The following is an 18903-nucleotide window of genomic DNA, read 5'->3' as shown; positions in this document are numbered from 1 at the left end:
CCCCAAAAGCTAGCTCATGAGATGTACTGAGAATATTGTAAATAGGTGAGATATATAGATAGCCTTCTAAAGTTGCCATCAACTACCAACGAGACACCTTAACTTTCCAAAGTGACTAAATACACACCTCTAATTGGCATATGTGCGCCTCGTAGATACCTGGATCTGACCTAGTACCACGTGCGTGTATCTAAGTGCTAGTTTTTCTCAAGCAATAACTTTTTTCTTATTTATCATAAAAAGAACTTACTATTATTTAGCACCATGATAGAAACGAGTCATTTCTGCACAAGTTAAAATAAATTGCAAATTTTGCTAGACACAACTGGGCTTATGGCACCTGATTTATAGATTCTCTTGACGTGCTTGTCCTTGAAAACTAAAGTCTTGAAACATGCTAGTATCTACTACCGTATCAAGGAAGCCTCATTTCTACTATATTAGAAGAGTGGTTGGATCGTCGTCCACCCACTCTTCTTTTCTACTGTATTAGAAGAGTGGGTTGGATCGCCGTCCACCCACTCCTCTAATATAGTTAAAACAAAATAAAATAAGGTGGGGCCCACTCTTCTACAATAGTAGAATTTTTTTTTTTTTAAAATTAAGGTGGGGTCCACGTGAACAATTAGGAGACAATTGGAAAAAAAAAAAAGGACATTTAAATAATGATAATAAGTTCAGAAACTGGTAAAGGTACGCTTAGAGAAAATTTAAAAAAGATAAATTCATGAAAAAAGAAATAACGATTTAAATTGAACACAAAAACCGCTAAAGAAGTCACAAAACCAAAAGATTTAAAACTTATACACACATACGTCTCACACAAATAATGAGGAATAACATCAAGAAGACGAAATATAAACGGTCAAGAAACGTATACACATAATTTCTTAAAATGATGAAGTTGGTCTATACTTAAAAATTTAAGACTACAACAGATGCTAACATATGAAAGCGCTTTTCAATGTTGTTGAGTAGAAAGAGATGATGGCATGAAACTCGGTAGGAGAAGGTGTATTTCAAATCTTTCAATTGGAGAACCAAACCAGGAAAGTCATATATGGGAGAAGCGGACTAAGTAAAATAATTTATTGATATTTTCAATTAATTGAATTATAATACTTTCTATAATAAAAATTCCATAATTATATTACTAAAAGGTACCCTCTCTGTCCTAATTTATGTGACATAGTTTGACTAGGCACGAAGTTTAAAATAGAAAGGAAAGATCTTTGAAACTTGTGATCTAAAACAAGTCATAGATATTTGTGCGGATTTAAATTATTTCATTAAAGGGTAAAAGGGGAAGTTTCAAGTTAAATGATTTCTAAACATAAAAATATATCATTCTTTTTAAGACGGACTAAAAAGAAAAGTGTGGTACTATTTTTTGTGTTGGGCCCGTGCTAGCACGGGCTTTCATCATCTAGTACCAACATAGTAGAAGCTTACCAATGGTTCATGATGGGAAACTGCAGAAACAACTGTGTTATCAAGAACTTCCTTAAATTCAGCGGGAACCTGCATAATGGACATACCAATTACTAACCAATCACTAGTTCTACAAAGCAATCTAAACATACTTATCATAGACCAAAAGAGCTTCTTGGAAAAAAATGTATGCAGAGCCAAACATGAATTTCAATTAATTATGCAAGCAATAAGCTCAAATCAATTCATCCTAGAAACAGATAACAAGAGACCCAAAGACCTATCACCTCCCTGCTTCAATCCTGTTAAAGGATAGGTGAATATCAGCCAAGTCAAACCAAGCAATAGCATCAGCTGGCAGACTCGTGCTCAAAATATTTTCATTTTCGAGCACAGGTTAGCAGGTAAAGATGAAATTCTCACTCTCACATAGCAAAATAAAGTCCACATTATTCAGACCAAATCAAGCTGCATAGAATCCCCAATCCCCAATCCCCAATCAGAGACAATAAGTGGACCAAGCAAATCATATACATGTTTAGTAAAGTGGACAAATAACAGTTAACCATAAGCAAAGCAGAGAATATTGTCCTTCACCTCCCCTAGTGTTTTCAAAGCATACGACATGGTGCGCAAAGCAGCAACTCGCATGGAAGGAGTAGCATCAGGCGATTGGAGCTGCAGAAAGAAACTGTTAGAGCAGCTCAGGTGACAACACACTGCATAAGATCCATCCAAAACACCGCCAAGAACTTCAACACGAAACTTTCAAAAAACAATTCACTAGGACAAACCTGCTTGCCCAAAATAACCAACAGGCCTCTCTGAGTAGGTTCGCTCATTTGATCAGTTATGCCCACTCGAAGGATGTATAAAATGCATGCCTTCAATTATTCAATAAAACTGGTGAGGACATTGAGTCTACAATCTCGAAATCAAAAAAGCATATATTACGAAGCAATGAAGATGACAAACCCTGGAATAAAATTTAAGGTAAAGACCAAGTGGATACAACTTGAATAGACACCAGTCTAACCATTTGGCATTTAGAAATAAGATTTTATGAATTTACCTTTTGGTGATTGTATAACACTACATTCAGCTTCTTTTTTTTACAGCTAAAAACGCCATGCTTAAATTAGATTTCCTCCAGAAATTTCACTAGCTAATTCGGAGTTGGTGAGTCCACAATAGAGCAAAGTTAGTATCTGAGCAACTTTGTACTTAAAAGCAAGTCTTTCTAGAGATAAGGTGCAGTATCATAACATAGATTTTATTCTGAGTTACAAATCACATAAGGTGTAGTATCATAACGTAGATTTTATTCTGAGTTACAAACCAAATTAGAATGTTCATTGAAATCCATAAGCATTTTGATTGACAATTATATTGATCAAATTCAAGCCACACCAAGAGCATGCAATGATCAGAGTTCCTGAATTATCAATTTGAATCTAGGCTTCAGTCAAGTATATTACAGATGTAAATCTTATTTCACATAATAACGTCTATAAGTCAATTCTTGAAGCTATGAGGAATTATTAATTATTAATTCTTAAGCATTCTTAGAACTTTTGACGTAATGATGAAAACTCTCATTCAGAAACAGCACGAACGCATTATATTGAACAGCAATTTCGTGCAAATGAATAAAAACAGGGTGAGGGAAGGGCTATAACCAAGATTTGTCAGACATTAGCAATTAGACAGTTTTACACTTCATCATTTGCTTCCTGTAGTGGAATAAACTCTCTTCACTTCAGCAAAGACAAAAAGACAATATAGCAATGAGACTAGTCATCAACTAGTCAAATGAAATGCCACAATTGAATGAAAATTTTGTGTAGTAAAAATGGACTGCATACCAGTGCTTGAGCATCAAATAAACTATCAGCACGAAGCATATCCATCACTTGAAAAATGTACTTTTCAAGCTCAGTATCAGGCTGAAGATACTTCAAGCGGATTGCCTGAAAAGAGGAACTCATAAATGGTATGCTCTGCTAACATCCTTTGCATTAAATTCTTCTTCTTCTTCTTTTTTTTTTTTTTTTTTTTTTTTGGTTGGGGGGGGGGGGGGGTCAGGGGTTTTGTGTAAAAGATTGTATCATATAGATTGCACCAAGGAGCTATGAAAATGCACGATCGAAAAAATGAGGCACATCAACAGAAAAAATCTTGAAATATGTTTTGTTTTTCTAGACAAAAGATACAAAGTCAATCTTCTATTTTTGATAAAGTACAAAGTCAATATATTATATCTGCACAAAGTTCAGATTAGAGAAGCATATTTGTGGCTATCAGACCATGAACACAAACCAAACTCATCAATTATTGGTATATTCTTCATTAAGCTAACATCCTCATTTCAACATTAGTCGAGCAATAGATACACATGAGCCCTGAGTTGCTGTCGGAAAAGAATTAAGAGCCAATAATATGTGAAGACCAGTACACATGAAAGAAGCTGACATGAGGATTGTAAAGCTTTCACTTTCGAGTAATATTCTGAAACTATACAAAATTATTTGAGTCTTCAGCTAGCATCACTGCGGAAGTAGACAAAAGGGACAAAGAACAACCTGAATTGAATGAAGTCATACGTCTGCAGATGCTGCTACAAACTAATACCAGTGTCACAACATCACTCAGTAAAGGTGCGGACTGATATCACCGGTAGCTGTTGGAGAAAAGCAAGAAGAACTGACTACAATTTTGATGCGATAAAACTGAGAGTTGAATGGGGTTGGATTTACTAGCCTAAGGAAAGTAACTATCAACACACATGTGATATTATTGAGGACAATAGTCCAAGAGTTGGTGGGTGCTTCAGATTTGGAAAGAACAAGAAAACGTTGGCTGTAATATAAGAGCTCGGTTTTATTGAATTTTAGGTTGCATTTGTAGGTATGGGAAAATTACTACTCGTTAACATATTTGGTGGATCCAAGGACTTAAAGAATTTGAATGTCAGAGAGTTAGGAATAGAAGCAATTTCTATCTTCCTCTATATATAACAAGAGTAACTAAAGAGACGACTTTATGCCTAACAAGGTTTTATGCCTCAAAATGGCTATCTAGCCTATAATTTTGGATCCCAATACCAAAACTTTCTATCATACTCGCACTTCATTGTGGTAATAATAAATAATAGAAATATATTCAATTAGTTTAAGAGAACTTAGGATAAAACAAACAAGAAACAAACTACTGGTTTATATGAATCATTAACAAGTGAAGGTGTCCTCTACCCTCCCCAGACCCCACTTGTGGGATTACACTAGGTATGTTGTTGCTGTTGTAGTAATAAGTGAAGGTGTCATATTCAGACAAATAATTCCCACCATGCATCCAACTCGATAATCTCAAAAAATGACAGAGCACCACAAGCATTGAAACTAACTACTTTTCTAGGAAAAAATTTGCTCTGCTTTTCCCAGCTTCAATTATAGTGGAGGCGGGACATTAAACCCTATTTTATCAAAAGAGGACAACGCCTGTATAATCATGCTTGATGGCTACAAAAGTATTCACATATAAAAACTTGGACAGACATCCACATGCATACGTACCTATGATACTCCAAACAGTATAAATTTTTATCCACCGTCCCAGTGGGTGAGGGAAAAGGAAGTTTGAATATAAAAGAGGATTTATTGATTCATCGTTACCTGGAGAAAAGAAACCCACGACAAGGTTAGGCCAACTCGCAGAACTTTTGCCCGAGGCCCACTAGCTGCAGTTTAATCAACTAATCAGAAACTGACAAATCATTGTAAATCTTCCCAGGATTTTCAAGCAAGCAATACACGCACTGAAACATAGAATCATGAAACAATGAAAATAATGTGGAGAGGAAGAGAGACAAACATGTCAAGTTACACTTTGCAAACATAAGACTAAGAAATCAAGCATGGAGATGTTAAATCTGACTTTTCAATGTGAATAGTCTTTCCCATGCAAGTTCATTGTTCTGGCAGAAAATTACAACGATTAGACATGATACTTCTCTGGAGCAGCAACTACTTATAGTTGGAGCAGCAACTACTTATAGTTGGAACAGAAGGGACAAAAGAATAAAGAAAAAGAAGGAAGGGGGGAAGGGGGCATGAATTTCCAGCCCCTCCTGTTCCAGTTCTGTTCCTTCAGTGTAAGTCGGAAAGAGAATCTTGTCACTCCACCAAGAAATACACTAGCAATCTCCTTTGGTTATGGATTTGTAACTAATAAGGATACTGGCGTCTGACCTAGACAGATCCACTCACCAATCACCATTATAATGGAGCAGGACAATCAACTTCGCTAATGCTCAATTATTATTATTTTTTGAAAGATGAGCAAAACTGAGAACCGCACGAGAAGGAAGCTCCCCATTTCTTGTTTGAAATTTGATTTTAATACAGAATTTTTACTAAAAGTTGAAAAATTTACGTCGTCTCACTAAAAATGGTTGCGTTTCTATAAGACAGTCAATTCCCTCAGGAAGAGCTGAAGAACGAAAAGGTCACACCAGCATATATTATGTTTAACGCTCTGAATAAGTAGCACATGCCATCTTTCAACATTGACTAAATTCACCGCAATGATTTTTCTGGCAATTTTAACATATATATTACAGTTTACTGAAAAGGATATTGGTGAGATGTTAAATGTACCTTTTACAAATGGCGAAGTTAAGTGTCTCTCTAAACCCCCATCAAGTTTCTTGGGAGTAAAATGACTTTTTCCCCTTGGTTGTACCTAATGAGCATAAGCAAAGTTAGATTAAGCAATATAAAATCTTTTTAAAGCACTTCGAATATATTTCTCTCCTTCTCCAATTCGAGGGTTTCTTTTTGCCCAGATTTTCTTGCCTTTCTTTCTGGGGTCCGTCATCTTGGTATATTTCTCTTTTAATCATATAATTTTCCTTCTTCTAATGAAATTTTCTTACATAATCAAAAAAAAAACGCTTATAACCTGTGCATCAGGATTCATCCCAAGACCAAGCAATGCTCCCAGAGCTTCGGCGAATGCATCCCTTACTGACGATAGAGGATCTTCAAGGGCCTGCAAAATACAGATTTAGAGTTTCAGTGTTTATTTCCAATAAGGTGAGAAGAAGTATCCACGTTAAAAAGAGAAATTCACCGACCTTGACACAAGAAGAAGAAGCATTATCAAGTTCTCCAACCCCTAATCCTGGCCCTCCGATGTTTGCAAATGCTTTTAGACATCTAGCTGCAGCTACCCTAACGATAGATGATTTGTCCACGATCCCAGTTCGCATAATGATACGAAATGCATCAGTATATGCTGCGGCGGCGGCACCGCCACCAGAGCCTTCCAAAGCATTTTGAAGCATCTGTAAAGCCTCTTCTCTAACAAAGTCCTGAATGAGCAAATGGTCAAATAATATAACACCAAATTTGAAATAATAAACAGTTTTTTTTTTTCCACAAGTCAAATAAACGTTTGAAAAGTTACACGTGAGCTTGAAGGAAAAAGAATAGGAGATTTTGTGCAACATATGGACATACCGTCAGAGGTTCAGCCAGAAATTCTATAATGCGTCAACGAAATTATTATTCAAAGAACTTTTGATAATACCAAATGATTAATACCGTAAGACATACAACTACCACTTACGCACCAAAGCAAAATACCCAAGAGTTCTCCATAAAATCAACCAAACTTCTTTCAGCTCCCTTAGCCTATAATGACAGCTCACATCTCAATCTCCCACAAGTGCACACCACTCACCAGAGTCCTAAAACTAATCTTTGGTTGGACATTATAAATGCAATACACTATTTGCATCATAGGCATAAGGATTTTTCAATTTCTTTTTCTTTTTTATGAAGAAGGATTTTTTTTTACAATACTTATTTGAATAGGAGAAATGGTGTTTTTAAGTGGCCTATGCAGGTCATAACTTAAGGATTTATTAAGGCTTCAACGGAATCATAACCACAGGCTCTGAAAGTGATGACAAGTCCAAAGTAGAACAGTTGGGACAAATATAATAAAACATTAAATAGCAATATCTGCAACATTATTGGACTTTACAATCCCCCGATATAGTCTATTCTTGATTCCCAACTTTAACTGAAGCAGTGAACAAAATACTATCTTGGACATGCATTCAAATGGGTAAGAGACCAGGAACAATACGCAAGTACCAGTTTGAAGTTCAAGGACAAAACGGACAGCCTGTAAAGTAAGATCTTTTATTAATTCAGGGTATAAGGTCCTACATGGCCCACTATTAACTACCCTCCCCCCCCCCCCCCCCACCAAGAAGCAAAGCGTTGGCAGAATCCGTCATGTGACCTGGAGGTCATGGGTTCAAACCACGAAAATTAATCTCTTGCAGAAATGCAAGGTAAGGTTGCCTACATAAGTTCGCGGGAGCTTAGTGCACTGAGCTTAAACAACCACCTCCCCCCCCCAACCCTCTTCCCCTTTTCTCTTTTTCTTGGCGAGTACGTTTTTTGGATTGGTAACAGATAGGGTATATTTTATTAATGATATAGTGCCAAGTAGTACATTCTTTACACGAAATGCCCACTGCTGTCACCTCCAGAAAGCTTAGGAAGCTCATCTACTCTGTATCGCATCTGATCTTCTCATGTCTCAAGCCCATTACAGAAGTAGTATATACTAACTTTCTGCTACACATTTACTCAACGCTCTGAATTGGAAGTTATCTTTTGGTTGAGACTGGATTTATCAAAAAATCAAAAACAACTTCTGAAAGGTGGTCAGCTTTTCTTCGGTATCTAATTGCTTTAAGGGACAGCAATTTCAAAACCCAATTTCACCAGTAGCCCTCTGAAAGGACCCAAAATCAAGCTACACAACAACAGAATAGCATTAAAAATGGCTTTCTGACTCACACTACTCTGACGAAGTTAACTAGATTGTACTGAAAAAATAATCTAGCAAATTACTATTCCTAAACAAAGAGATTCATGCATGACCGCATACTTTGGATAGCCATCGAATGATAAAGAAATCTCAGTACCTCATTAAATTTCAGCAGTTTTGCAACAATCGTGGTTGTTTCAAGTAAGCCTGAAGTGATTCGTCTCCCAAAATAGCGATACAATTCTCCCAAGCACTCAGCAGCACCTAAAATACAGTGACTCACACAATATAGCAACTCTTGTATACTGAAGGAAAGCTCATAATGCATATGAAGAAACATAACACCACAGGGCGTAGGTCCTACATATCAAATATAACAACGAAAACAAGAGGCAGCCTGAAAATAAAGACACCAAAAATTGATACTATTCCGTTTAGATAGTTATTGGATTGTTGAATCTATAAACTAGAGTTATCAGGCATAAAATAACATGGGCATATTTGGATGAGTAACTACAACAAATTAATAAGGCTTTTTAATAACCACCAGATAATAACTAGAAAGGAAAAAAAAAATCTTGATGACATGGGAACCCGCAGCCGCTACCCTTTTGGGTGCGCACAGGGTAAACCCAGCTCCTGTGCAATAGCTCACAAACCACACAGGAGAGGCAAACCGCACTAGGCAAGCCCGGTGCAACGAGCTCGACCCAGAAGGCAAATCCCCTGCTGTCATAGGCAGGAGGTTTCGAACTTGAAACCTCCATTATGAAAGCCCCATGCTCAACCAACTGAGCCACCCTTGCGGGTATAACTAGAAAGGAAATTTATCCTGCAAATATGCAATTATCAATGAACTAAAGCATAAATAACAGAAATCGAAGTCTTAGCGATTCTTGACGCACCCGCGATTCGCTGAGGCTCGCTCTTCTTTCCATCAGAGAGAAATCCCTGCAAACTGCTAGCCCTAGAGTATATTGAAATACTGTCACCCTTTTGTATAATCCTTGCCATTGCCACTGAGGCCAAATGACGCACCGGTTTCCTTGCCCCTAGCACAAGCAGAGAATAAAGTGCATCCTCACATTTCCTTTGACACAGCAGTATAGAGTCCTGAAATTTTACAACTTTAGGTATCCACTAATCCAACTTCCTCCACCCGCCCCCCACCCCAACAAAACCAAATCTACATCATGTTAAACTGGATTAACAACGATTCAAATAAGAATTTTGAGATTAATCAAACAATGAGTTCAAACTGGACCAAAATATACATTCATTAGATCATGTGAAGGACATTTAAGAAAAAAGCACATTATTAAAAATGTAATTGTTGGTACTTGTACATACTTCTCAGCATTTTCGTAATGCTGGCAATCTATGACACTATCTTTTACTGATCAAAAAAAGCATCAAGAGAAAAAAAAGAAAAAAAAAATACCTAGAAGTCATCAACAAATCAAGAAGAAACCCATTCACTCCATATTGGTCAACAATGGATTAATTTCAATTGAACCCTTTATACGTACTCCTTTCTTTGCAATATCTTTTAAAAGAGAGTCACCCTTTGTACTCCGGAAAAGGCCAAATAATATGAAACCATCAACTACTTCCCTTTCAAAATTTAGTTTTACTTCGTCATTGAAAGGGGAAACAGAATGCAGCACCCCAACCAAACAGCCCCAAGTGCATCACATTTTCCAAGAATTGTCAACGTTGATATGCAATACATTCGCCCAAAGAAAATTCAAACATTTGAAACCACTTTATTAACCAAGAAAACGTAGATGTGAACTTAGTAAAAAAAAAAAAAATCACGAATCCTTTATTTAGAGAGTTTAAGACAAGATTAGTTGGTTTGAGACTAGGAAAGTAAAGAGAAGTTAAGACGTTGATAAGTAAGATACACTGGGTATGTTGTTGTTGTTTGTATACCAACAGATAATATATTATACTACATAAATATCAAAGATCGAGAATTGATAAGTAGCTAGTTGATAGATTGATTGATTCACATATATCTATTTGGGAGATGAATTTGCAGATAGACATAGTAAAAAGAAGTTAGCTTTCCTTTCTTGTATAAGTAAAGTTAAGTTAATAGAATTATAGTGAGTGAATGTAAGAAAAAGAGTGACCTTGGACTCTTCAGCAATGGCAGAGATGAGATCAGAGAGAAGATCAAAACAGAGTAGAGGGTCAGGTGACTTGTGAGTTACTGAGGCAACTATAGATTCCAATTGCGCCACCAACACTCCAAATCTTGATAATGGCACCACATCATCTCTCACCAATTTCTTCGCCATTGTAATTTAGGGTTTTAGAAAGTTCCTCATTCGTTGGAATCCGGAAAAATGAAATTAGTACTAAGATGGAAACGCAATGGGGAAAGGAGTGAGTGAGTGATATAGTTCAAGAAATCAAATATGGGTAGCCTGGGATCGGGGTTTGGCAACTCTGTCTCGAAAGGACTACGCGGTCATTATGGAAATTGCAACGTTGGAAATATGATGTCTCAATGTTTGATGAATACAGTGTTAACGTGAATGGTCAGTGCTAAACTTTCTGTTTGCTTTATTTAAGTATATGATATGAATATACTAGGGTGGTGGGCATAGTTTGGATCAACCCGAAATTCAAATTGAAATTTGAAATTTTTGGATATGTCAATTGGATTTTTTTGATTATGGATTGGACTTCAGATATTATTTTAAAATTTTTGGATTTCGGATTGGATATCAAATTTAGTACGTTATCCGAAAATCCAAAATTTCCACACTTTATATTTAGCCTTACTCATATTATATGTGTCCAATACTAATTAGTCCTAAAGTCCAGTACAATATTATGTCCAATATAGAATTTTCTATTAAATTAAATATAATATAGCTTGCAAAGCTCGAATTTACTTCACTACTTTAAGAATAAGGCAGCTTCCATTGAAACAAAGGAAACAATATAGAACTTAGCAATGTGACTCGATACCTTTTGGTTTAGTGGTAACAATTTTTTGCTGAATCTACATATTTGATTTCACATTATGCTAAGACGTGTAACTTGTAACTGAGGCACATGAATTTCGTTACTAATAAGCCAGCATTAAAGGCTCAAAGCAAAATCGAAAATCCGAAATATCCAAACCAATTAATCCAAAACCGAACTTAAAAAATCCAATCCAATCCGAGCTTATTTGGATTGGATTTGGATTGTAATTTGTTCAATCCGAAAATTGAAAATTCAAATCGAAATTTTTATATCCAATCCGACAGCACGAACGCCCACCCTAACATATACTATGATCAACAAAGTTCATGATTGGCTAAATAACTGTTTGGGAAATAAGAAAACACTAAGGTAGTTTATTAATAAGAAATTATAATTAATCTAATACTAATATATTTCTCCATTCTAAGCGGAGGGTCGATTTATTTTCTTTTGACTCCTGGCCAAATTTTTCTTGCAATCATAAATTACCAGTAGAACCTAGAGTTAGAGGTTGGACTTAACACTTAGGGTGGTTTGGTTGGGAAATAAGTTATTCTAGAATTACTTATCCTAGAATTAATTATTTCACCCTCCACATAGATAAAATAACACTACAATCCGGGGATAACTAATCCTGAAATTAGTTATACAGCGATTTTATCCCAACCAAATGCGGAATAAACTCATCTCAAATTTAATCCCGTGATTATTTATTCCTTATCTCTCGTCTGCAGACGAGCCCTTAGATACTCATTTTAGTAATCTTCGTGAAAAAATAGCCAATATAATGTATACTTTCGGTGTATGACTGCTGTTAAAATTATCGCTATTATTTATTTTTATTTTTTTTCTTTTGTATGTATCCCTCAAAAATAGGGTGGTTTATATGTTTTACTGCATCGCCATTGTCATGAAGGTGTACCCTTTTTTACAATCGCTCAAATCTTAGCTTAGTTTGTCCAGATCAGTCACTAAGAGCGGTATGTAATCATTTTTCGATAATTACTTTTTCTCCGTCATAATTCAAGTTTGAGACTATTGTTGATGATGGAATAAAGAATGGTGTTTTATTAAATGAAGCTTTAGTGCAGAATTTTTTTGGTACAACTAACTAAAATCAAGCAAGAAATCTGAGAATATAGAACATAAAAATAGACGGAACAACAATCAAACATGAATGAGAACTTCAAAGAGCACACCTGTTGTGTGTAATAATAACCTTCCTTCAATTGATAAACTCTCCTATTTTATATTTCAATATTAAAATTAATGGGAGATTATTGAATAAACTTCTATCCCATGATCAAGAAAGCGGTCATTACTTCTTTTTGTCCGCTCAACTATGATCTACCCTACTATTTGCCTACTAATTAAATTGTCCACTAAACCCGCTATCACATTTTCTTACTAATTTATTGGGATAAGGCACCATTACCCCCCTGAACTATACCCGAATTTGCTACGACACACCTTACCTTTCCCTGAGCCCTATTACCCCCCTAAACTTATTTAAAACGGAATAATTACCCCCTAAACGATGTGGCAAAGAGAGTGTGTTTCACTCTCTTTGAGAGAGTGAAAACGTAAAAAAGGGGGAAAACTTAATTTTTTTTCTTAAAAATCTGCATTTTCTTAAAAATTTGAAAATAAATCTAGTCTTCCACATTTAGTTTTAAAAAACGGGTTTTCCACATGTTAAGAAAATAATTAATTTTTTCAAAATTTTATAAAAATTCAGTTTTTTTCACATTTTGGCAAGAAAAACATTTTTTCGGATTTTATTTGAAAAATAAAAGTGTCCTAAGAAAATGAAATCAAGATTTTTTAAGACATTTTAAAAAAATAATCAAGTTTTCCATATTTTTAACAAATCCATTTTTCCATATTTAAAAAAAAAAAATCATTTTTCGGTTTTTTTTTTCTTTTTCAAAAACGGGTTTTAAAAAAAAAAAAAAAATCAATTTTTTTTTTTAAAAAGGGTTTTAAAAATCCTTTTTTAAAAGAAAATTCAGTTTTTTAATCCATGTTTTTAGTTTTTTTTTTTTTTTTTAATGGGTTTAAAAAAAATCAAATTTTCAAATTAAAAAAAAGACGGGTTTTAAAACTCATTTTTTTTAATGAAAATTCAGTTTTTTATTTTTATTTTAAAAAAAATTGACACGTAAGCTGAAAAATTTAAAAAAAAAAAAAAAAACAAATAAATACACATGTGGCAAGGAGAGTGTATGTCACTCTCCCATATGAGTAGCGTCGGCGTTTAGGGGGGTAATTATTCCGTTTTAAATAAGTTTAGGGGGGTAATAGGACACAGGAAAGATAAGGTGTGTCGTAGTAAATTCGGGTATAGTTCAGGGGGGTAACGGTGCCTTATCCCTAATTTATTTATCTACTACCATCTTATTCATTCCATGGAAAAACTCCTACGCAATATAAATAGGAGCTTTTCATTTTTGTATTGGTGGATCAAACTGTGTGCATGTAAAAGTGAGGTCGATAGTGTGAGAATAGATAATTTGAGAAAGAAAAAAAGTCTAAGTCTCCAATTTATTCACTACAAAAGAGAGGTTTATTTTATTGAAGAAAGGTGTTCTTAATTATCGGTAAAGCTTTGAACTCAATAACTAGTCTTTGTTCAAGTGATATCACATGGTCAGACTGTTAAGTCAAAAGTTGTACCACTGAATCAGTGAAAATTTTGTTGCAGTAGCTTGAATCTAGCTCATTAAAAAGAGCGAGGTATATATCAAAACCTGAGAATATTTATTTTTCTCATTTATTTTTCAAGTGTCATTAATTTTCGCAAATAGAAATTATGTGTTCACGCTGCTTTATGATCAACGTCAGCTTCAATAACCATATATGTAACTGAACTTTTGACTTTCTTAGTTCATGAAAGATCTTTATGAGATCCTCTGTCTTCATGAGTTAATGACGTTATAGAAATTAAACTTGGACAGACTGAAATTTTATATTAATTCACATTAACAACAATCACCAGAAATAGTTGAAGGCTTGACCAACTACAAGACATGCTACAACACCTGCACTCCTGTCCTAGTTAGCTATATATCTAAGCCATAACATCACAACATTAATTTGCACACTAAATAGAGATAGATATAATTAAATCATATAGATATAATTAAATCATTCTACATATCCAACAATTACTACTAAATACTCTTAAGTTAATGATTGTTGACAAAAGCCTTGAGATGAGACATCATGTCTTGAGTTCTTGGCTGAGAGAGTGGAGAATTATGCAGAATCTGAAATGCATGACCTACACCTTTATAAACCTGCTTTTCCACTTTAATTCCAGCATCTGCCAGTACACTGCACATTTCCAAATTCCTATCTTTGAGTATGTCCATCTCCGATATACAGATCAACACAGACGGCAGTTTCATATTATTACTCAGTCTTGGCCTACACCATGGATGGTCACGATTCGAACCCACTGGCAACGCCAGTCTCCAGAAAGTATCCGAAGTAGATAAATTCAAAGCAGAATATGAAGGCTGAACTGAATATTTCTCAGAGTGAGTCCGTGATTCGCCTCCGAAAAATGGTTGGATTAAAATAAGTCCTTTGAGACACAAAGGCTTGAGATTATACGAATTTAGCCTAATGGCTACGTGATAAGCAATATTAGCACCAGCACTGTCACCACTTAGGAACATGTTGGAAAAATTGCATTTGCTGGACCACCAATTTTGTTCTTTGTAATTGGCTAGCGCTTGATTTTTTAGCCACGTTATGGCGTGGAATCCATCGTCGTAAGCAGCAGGAAGACGATTTTCGGGTGCTAAACGATAATTAACTGACATAATTACACAGCCAATTTTCGAAGCAAGATTTGCTAAGAAATCATGGTAACATTTCCATGCAGCAGAGCCTACAGAGAAACCGCCTCCGTGAAAGTAAACAAGCAAAGGCAGTTTATTTGCAGTGTTGGGAAGGTAAATTCGGGACCATAAATTAGTTGGATTGTGTAAAATGACATCTTTGGCTATGACGTTGAGTTCTTGATTAGGCAGGGAATTAGATGGAACATTTGGGACAATAGGTGGTCTTTCAATGTGGCCATTGTTGTAAACTTTTATAAGACCTTCAACTTCTTCGACTACAACTATTCCATGATGATGGTCTTTTCTTACGTTGTGATTTTTCCTTGGATCGTTTGAAACGGCAGTCACCATTTTTCTTCTTCTAGAGGGTGATACTCCTATCTCTGTAGTGAGTAATTTAATTGGTTTCTTGTTTTGGGTTTGGTGATTCATATGTTAGGACTTTGGAGTCCTTTTATAGAGAGGTTCCGAGGCTTGTACAGTTTGTGGCATATCCTATATCCCACTTCGTAAAAAGTGAAGTAAGAAAAGTGAGGGATCCTTTGGCACAACACGGAATTTTATTTTACTTTTGGGTCAATGTAGTTAATATGTTTTCATTATATTTGATTTTAAAACTCGATTGTTCAAACTTGCCTTGCATACCGAAATTACTTCATACTCATTATATTGATTATTAAAATGGACTGTACTTTTTCATTCTTAACAAGAGACTTCGGGTTCGAGACATAGAAATTGAATACTTTTGATATGAATAACTTTACTCCCAAAGTAAATTTCCTAATGAAAATCCAGGTTAGTCAGCCCCGGATACCCAACACCAAGGGAAAAAACACTATTTTTTCTAGAATTTGCTGTGACGTGCATTGACAGCCCATAATGTTTATACCAGTGTTTTAAAAGGCGTTTTCGGAGCGAGCCCCGGGGCGAGTCCTGGGGCGGGGCGTACCAAAAATGCCCCGGGGCGATGGGTCGGGGCGAAAGTCCCCAAGGCGTACGCCCGCAATTCGGGGCGTACGCCCGGCGTTTGGGCGAGTTTTTTTTTTGTTGGGGCGTGTTGGGCCGTAAGCCCAGAAAACTTCTTCAAACTAAAACGAAATTTGTTAAATAAGTCCTTAATATAATGCCCAAATTCTCAAAAGTCAACATGTAATTACTCAAATGTTTAAAAAGCAACTGAAGCATTAAATTTAAAAGTCAAGACCTTTTTTTATTGCTAGAATGCCTAATATATATTCTTTTTCAATTATTTATCTTGTCTTCTACTATCTCAAAAAAGTATCGAGCAGCCACTTGTACTTGTAAGTAGCGTATAATAGATTGTTCTAATTAGTTTTTTTGTGAGGGTGGAGTGTATATATATATATATATATATATATATATATATGCTCCACCCCCAAAAAAAAAACTAATTAGAACAATCTATTTTATATATATATCACTTATTTATAGTTTTCTTCAATTTTTTACGCTATTTCACCTATTTAAAAGTATTTATTATAATTATATCATTTTATAAAATACTAAAAATTAAAATCCCATGGGGCTTACGCCCGTGCCTCTTAGGCTTACGCCTCAAGCGTGACGTAAAACGCCCCGCCTTACGCCCTCGCCTTTTAAAATATTGGTTTATACACCATTAGATTTAGCACAATAACTAGTGACTACTTTAGTAAACCCACAAAAATATGTAAATGACATTTTATAATCAGTTAAATTGCAATAATAAGATATAAATTATTTACTATTCAATATATATAATTTAATAGTTTCTCTATTGATCAGGTGAACGAGTATGGTCGGAGATACGGAATAAATACTCCTACCATGGGGGAATCACTGTGTGCCCAAATTAAGAACAGCTTAATATTCATAAATCTCCCGCATAAGTAGTTACGCGAATGTCGGCATGTGTAATAGTAATTCTTCGGCTTTGTAAATGAGGTGTATCTAGATTCTAAAGGGTTTAAATTATTCCTAGAATTTGTACCAACTGTTGAAGATTATCATTCGTAATGATTTTTTTTTTTTTTGGGTAATAAGTTAAATAATCACGTACTTCAATATAAACAAAAATTCTGAGTTCAAATTTAACCACCATCGACAAAAGAATTTTGATGTGTTTGCCTCCATATCCCAAATAACACAAGCATATCATACATAGATAAACTGGATCTGAAGTTACTAGAAATGCATTGAATCTATATTGGAAAGTTTAAGAACTTTCCCTATATATGTAAGTCACGACGATACTCTTCTGTTTGTAACCTCCTTTTCATAAGTAATTACTATTTACGAAGTGTTAGCTCTACTTTAATTAATTAAGATTCTCCAAAGAGCATTTGACTACCTTTTCTAGAAATACCAGGCCGATTATATGTATATCTTTTGGTAAGGAGGGGGATCCAAGACTTCGAAGGGAATATAATGTATACTCCCTCATGAGTGCACCATGCATGTATCAAATCAGGATCATCTAAATTGAGTTTTTTGAAAATTAAGATTGGAAAATGAAAAACTATATCCGTCTCGCGTGGCTAATTAATTTGTGTATGTGCACCAAGAGTGGATAGATTCGTTTCCTGTAATTTAGATATGAATCTATATATCCTTTTCTCCACTTTATATGATACAATCATTATTCGTTAAATCAATATCATTTTTTAATATAATATTATTACATTTTTATTATGAATAATATGGTTTATGGTAACAATTTCTGAATTTGTTAATTTGGAACTTTTTTTGTCTATTCCATAAAGATTGACAAACTGTGATCAACTTTTACATTCTTATTTTGCCATTAACATGACTTGTTGTATACAATCGGATAAAAAGGAAAAAAATTGAAACAAAAGCAACTCAAATGCTTTCTAATCCAATCTGAAGTTAAAGAAAAGATAAAAACCACTGAAAAAAGCCAAGGGTCGAGAACCTTCCATTAAACACCCAGAGCAAACAAAGGGGAGCCTATCTATTTCGTGGTCTCTTTTTTTAATTCCCCACTTGCATTTGGACTGGATCAATCTTTACCATAAGTTAAGGAATCGGTACACATGACACAACTTATAGAAAGAAAAAAAAAAACTTAAGTTCTACGCACATAATGCATGCACTTTTTCACGATTAGCTTAAGTTGACTTACGTACAATAATAAGTAATTTTTCATAGCAAGTCTGAAATGGTAAGTAGAAATAAATAACAATGACTATTGTATCTAACTAAATTGTACTAATGTTTAGTATAAAACCTAATTTAAACTGTAAGAGCATATATATTACTATTTAACTTGCATACAAAAAGCGTGTGATAACTGCAAAGACGACAAAGGATGAAAAGCTAAGGATAACCAATAAAAAGAGATTTCTTTATCCTTAGAGATATACAAATGCAACTATGCAATAGGGACAAGTGAGTTGGTCAAAAAGGAAATGGCGAATATTTGAAGATCATAAAGATGGCATACCCAGTTGCAGGTACGTACTTGAGGTCTGAGAGAAAATGTAGTGGAATCCTAATTCTGTGAGGCTGTGACCTTTGTGCATGCAAAGAGTCCCTGACTAGAAAACATTTTTTTTTTTAGTATGACCATTTGGTATCTTGAATTCACTGAACGGACTAATTCAATTTTGAGTCGCGTAAGGTCATTTAAGAGAGAAACGCCGGAAATTTCTAGGACTCAAAATCCTTTATCTCATTGGAAAAGATAAGAAATACTACTCTATCAGCTAGGCGCTAGCTATGAGAATTGAAAAGATCTGTTTGGATAATTGAATACTTTTGTGGA

General features: G+C 34.9%; 2 protein-coding genes across 2 annotated transcripts in view; both read right to left on the bottom strand.

The window, feature by feature from the left end:
• Positions 1 to 10837, bottom strand: part of LOC132046606 (protein SWEETIE) — a 32284-nt gene extending 21447 nt beyond the window's left edge. Inside the window, exons 1-11 of the mRNA XM_059437286.1 lie at positions 10419 to 10837; positions 9186 to 9393; positions 8438 to 8544; positions 6566 to 6802; positions 6391 to 6480; positions 6087 to 6171; positions 5103 to 5167; positions 3297 to 3401; positions 2226 to 2315; positions 2029 to 2109; positions 1453 to 1521 (exon numbers count right to left, since the gene is read on the bottom strand). Coding sequence (XP_059293269.1) covers positions 1453 to 1521; positions 2029 to 2109; positions 2226 to 2315; positions 3297 to 3401; positions 5103 to 5167; positions 6087 to 6171; positions 6391 to 6480; positions 6566 to 6802; positions 8438 to 8544; positions 9186 to 9393; positions 10419 to 10586 — 1305 coding nt within the window. The 5' untranslated portion in view covers positions 10587 to 10837. The remainder of the gene's footprint in view (positions 1 to 1452; positions 1522 to 2028; positions 2110 to 2225; positions 2316 to 3296; positions 3402 to 5102; positions 5168 to 6086; positions 6172 to 6390; positions 6481 to 6565; positions 6803 to 8437; positions 8545 to 9185; positions 9394 to 10418) is intronic.
• Positions 10838 to 14214: 3377 nt separating this feature from the next.
• On the bottom strand, positions 14215 to 15556 carry LOC132048287 (probable carboxylesterase 17). The gene has a single exon (XM_059439194.1). It carries the CDS (start codon positions 15546 to 15548, stop codon positions 14454 to 14456), a length of 1095 nt encoding a protein of 364 aa, XP_059295177.1. The 5' UTR covers positions 15549 to 15556; the 3' UTR covers positions 14215 to 14453.
• Positions 15557 to 18903: the final 3347 nt, after the last annotated feature.

The sequence above is a fragment of the Lycium ferocissimum genome, chromosome 2 (genome assembly GCF_029784015.1).
Source record: "Lycium ferocissimum isolate CSIRO_LF1 chromosome 2, AGI_CSIRO_Lferr_CH_V1, whole genome shotgun sequence".
NCBI classification, from domain to species: domain Eukaryota; kingdom Viridiplantae; phylum Streptophyta; class Magnoliopsida; order Solanales; family Solanaceae; genus Lycium; species Lycium ferocissimum.
Note: the sequence above shows the minus strand (reverse complement) of the source record. Positions and strands in the feature narration are given on the sequence as shown.